Genomic DNA, 4354 nt, shown 5'->3' on the forward strand with positions numbered 1-4354 from the left:
TGTGTGTGTGTGTGTGTGCGTGTGTGCATACGTGCATAATCTGTGTGGTTGAGAGAAAGGGTAGGCGTTGAAAGCCTTTTCATCCCTCTTCATCTTGGAGCACAGAGAAGACACATCCTCTACTGTACGTATGTACTGTCATTTGGTGCAGCCTTAGAGCGAGAGAGAGAGAGAGAGAGAGAGAGAGAGAGTGTGCTACGCAAGCAGATATCTCATGCCTCCTACACATAAGGAAATGACATCAAGTGAACAGTGCCTGAGGTCACTGTGTCTGTCTCTCTCCCCCTCTCTGCTTCAATCTCCACTCATCCACTCCACCCTTCTTCTCTCCTCTCTCCTCCTCTCTGCTTCTCTTCCCCTCTCCTCTTCTCTCCTCCTCTCTGCTTCTCTCCCTCTCCTCCTCTCTGCTTCTCTCTCTTCTTTCCTCCCTCTCCTCTCTCCCCCTCTGCTTCCCCCCCTCTCCTCCTCTCTGCTTCCCACCCTCTCCTCTCTCCTCCTCTCTGCTTCTCTCCCCCTCTCTGCTTCTCTCCCTCTCCTCCTCTCTGCTTCTCTCTCTTCTTTCCTCCCTCTCCTCTCTCCCCCTCTGCTTCCCCCCTCTCCTCTCTCCTCCTCTCTGCTTCTCTACCCCTCTCCTCTTCTCTCCTCCTCTGCTTCTCTCCCTCTCCCGACTGCTTCTCCCCCTCTCCTCTCTCATCCTCTCTGCTTCTCCCCCTCTCCTCTCTTCTCCCCCTCTCCCCCCTCTCCTCTCCTCTCTGCTCCTCCTCCTCAGCAATATAATAGAAGAACTCAGGAGATCCTTGCATGAGAAAACATAGTCATACAGGATTTACTGTACATTTTGGCAACTAATCAGTCTTCATCTCTCCTCCTTCCTTCTTCTCTGTCTTTCTACCCCACCCCCCTTCCAGTGAGTATAGACCATTAATACATCCATGGTATAGACTACCTAGCAGCTGATTGGCTGTGGCCAGTGGTGGTGGTGACGATGATTGCCACGGGCGGCCTGCTGCGCATCAATGCGCGTCGGCAGGACTCTCTCCACGCCAAGACGCGGGCGGAGAACCGGAGGAAGAGGAAGGCCAAGAGGAAGAGGAGGAGCGAGGTGGTGGTGGTGCGAGGAAATCTCCAGCTCTGCTCCATCTCCGGGCTGGTCGCCGCCGTGGGCGTGGCCATCCTGCTGGTGGGCGTGGCCATGGCTGTCTTGGGCTACTGGCCCCGAGACAGCCCGCTCTACCCGGAATCTCCTAGGGCCGACAGCCTACACTACCCGGCAGCCACCGAGGCCGACGGCCTACACTACCCAGCAGCCCATGGGGCAGCATGGGGCAGGGAGCTGGGGAACGGCTCTGACGGGACTAACAGTACCGGCTTAGACCCGCTGCCCCGTAGTTTCCTGGAGGACTTCCTGGACCAGCACCTTTACTCCGACAGGCTGAAGGTGAGGAGGAGGGTGTACAGGTGTGGTTCACACTACAGACTGTGTTAGGTGTCGTTTTCCAGTGTGATCTTTCTAGGTGTTGTTTATAGTACTGAGTGTGTTATCTTTTACAGGTGTAGTTTAAACTTTACAGTACAGTACAGCGTTATCTCTACCAGGTGTAGTTTACAGTACAGAGTGTGTGATCTTTACCAGGTGTAGTTTACAGTACAGAGTGTGTGATCTTTACCAGGTGTAGTTTACAGTACAGAGTGTGTGATCTTTACCAGGTGTAGTTTACAGTACAGAGTGTGTGATTTTTACCAGGTGTAGTTCACAGTACTGAGAGTGTGATCTCTACCAGGTGTATGATCGGTTAACAGGAGCAGTGTTCTGTATTGTATGTTACAGTGCTGTGTGTGTAAGCTGTGTGTGTCCATTGGCAGGTGCTGGGTCCTCTCATCATGGGAATTGGAATCTTCCTCTTCATCTGTGCCAACGCCGTTCTGCACGAGAACCGGGACAAGAAGACCAAAATAATCAACCTGCGAGACATTTACTCCACGGTGATCGACATCCACAGCCTGCGCTCCAAAGACCGCTCGCCCCTCAACGGCTTCATCAACTACGTCCAATCGAAAGGTGTGGAGGGCAAGCCCAGCGCCGCCTACGCTGCCGCCTTGTTGGCTAGGACCTCGTGGCCGTCCGGGGGCGGCGATCGGAGGGAAGGGCGGGCGTCGGCGGAGGGGAGCGAGTGTCAGGGGTCGTCCAAGCTGTCGTCGCTGGCCAGGCCGGGGGGGACGGGTGTGGGGAAGCCCCCCCCCGCGGACACCGTTTACAGCATCTGCCGGGAGCACGGCCAGACCCCGAGCCGGCCCCCCCTCTCCCCCGCGTCCTGCTCCAGCCCTCTCCGCTGGGAGGGCGGGACCACGGTGGCCTCCTCCTCCTCCCCCTCCGTCCACTCCTTCACGTTGCCGCTGACCCACTCCTTCCGCCGCTCGGGCCGTCAGCACCAGCGCCGGCCGTCGGCCAGGGCCGAGGCGGGCAGTCGGGGCCGTCGGGGCAGCGGGGCGGGCCAGGGAAACGGCGGCGGCGGGGGGGGCAAGGTGCGGGGCCGAGTGCAGACGCTGAGCACGCGGGACTGGATGGAAGAGTCCAGGAGCAGCTGCAGCCTCCAGGGGGCGCCGCAGGGCTCGCAGGCCCAGCTCCTCCCCACCTCCCCTAGCCGCACCCCCAGACTTACGGCCTCCCACCTCTCCCTCAAAGCCTCCCCCCCCGCCAGCCGCGCAGTGGAGCGGTCCAGGAAGCTGAGCTGCCCGCGGATAGACTGCTCCATCAGCGCAGGATACATCAAACTGGGAGACCTGGGCGGGGAGTCATTTGAGTCCACAGAGATGGCGACCTTCAGTCAGGCGACTTCGGAGGAGACCCTGGATAGAGGTCAGGGTTCAGTAGCGGCCAATGAGGAGGAAGAGAGCCAGGAGGTAGGGAGTGAGGCTGTAGAGGGCGTGGGCCGGAGGAAGTACTCCAACAAGGAGAAGCTGAGGATGATCTCTCAGACAGACTCAGTACTTGACCAGCCAGAGGAGGGAGCGGGGGACCTGGGACAGGAGAAGGAGGGGCCTGGAACATGAAGGGGAGTGGCTTGGAACATAAATGAGAGGATGAGAGGAAGTGGAGGGGAGGGGCTTGTGCCATAAGGAGGAGGGGCCTGTAATGTGGAGGGAGGAGCCTGGTACTTGATGGGCAGACTTAAGCATTAGGGAGGATTGTCTGTCTGAGACTAGAGACATACACCTCATCTACACCTGGAGATACACACCTAGTCACATACCTGGTCATCTACACCTGGAGATACACACCTAGTCACATACCTGGTCATCTACACCTGGAGATACGCACCAGGTCACACACCTGCTCTATACCTGGTCACAGACGTGACACCTGGTCAGCTAGACCTGAAGAGACACACCTGGCCACACCCCTGATCAGCTAGACCTGGAGACACACCTGGTCTTGGGGATACACACCTGGTCATCTACACCTCTAGATGTACACCTGGTCAGCTAGGCCTGGAGATGCATGTCTGGTTGGAGTTTCAGGACCAGCATCAGAGAGAACTTAGAGAATTTAACCCTGGGAGGAAATTCAATTAGGGAACATAAGATATATACATAAGTCATCCGAGTCTCATTGATGATACCGGACGAGTGACTAGCATCCTGAGCAGATGTGCCTGTGAAGGCATCAACGACAGACCAGACAAGGCCACCTACTACCATGGCAACGTGGTTTGCTCCGCCCCACACCCGGGTCGGTGTGTCGACAGCCAATCACGTCTCTGTCTGTCTGTCGGCCCGACCGTACCCTGTTAAAACATAGCAATACGTTCTCGATTTTCTCCGTTAGACAACACACATCTGCGTATGTGTCGACTCCATGTCTAAATCTCGGATTGATATTTGTACGTTGTTGAACTTGTATGTAGTTTCTTAAGGATGTCTTGCTTCTTAGTCTCTATATTCACCATAGCATTTGCCTGACATTAATGGAACTTTACTGACCAGCGCTGTTCCCAGCTCACTAGCAGAGACCTAAACTGTATATGGTCACCTGGAAAGTGATAAAGTTCTGCAGAGGCGGGTATAAATCAGCCTGACATCGCCAGACCCAATTCGCAAATATGAGAAGGGTCTGGAAATCCTGCATTTATTTTCGATTTCCACGGGGCATTATCAACGGTCAGACCAAAATGCCTCTGGATGCATTTGGATAGACCTACAACCAATCAGAGCAACGGAATGTTGAACGGTTGGATGACCAGACTGATGGAATGTGAGCTCACGTGATCAGGCTGGCGAAGCCCGGCTTGGTATATCACTGTAGTTACCAACTACTTGAGCTATTGTGCGATAAGACAATGTGACAATGTTAACC

General features: G+C 55.6%; 1 protein-coding gene across 1 annotated transcript; it reads left to right on the forward strand.

Annotated features, from left to right (window-relative positions):
* Window positions 1-985: 985 nt before the first annotated feature.
* On the forward strand, window positions 986-3051 carry tmem200ca (transmembrane protein 200C-a; the record flags this gene model as incomplete). Its single annotated transcript, XM_084453979.1, has 2 exons — window positions 986-1438; window positions 1864-3051. 2 exons carry the CDS (start codon window positions 986-988, stop codon window positions 3049-3051), a joined length of 1641 nt encoding a protein of 546 aa, XP_084310105.1.
* Window positions 3052-4354: the final 1303 nt, after the last annotated feature.

Source organism: Borostomias antarcticus, assembly GCF_949987555.1.
Source record: "Borostomias antarcticus genome assembly, chromosome: 2".
In the NCBI taxonomy this organism is placed as follows: domain Eukaryota; kingdom Metazoa; phylum Chordata; class Actinopteri; order Stomiiformes; family Stomiidae; genus Borostomias; species Borostomias antarcticus.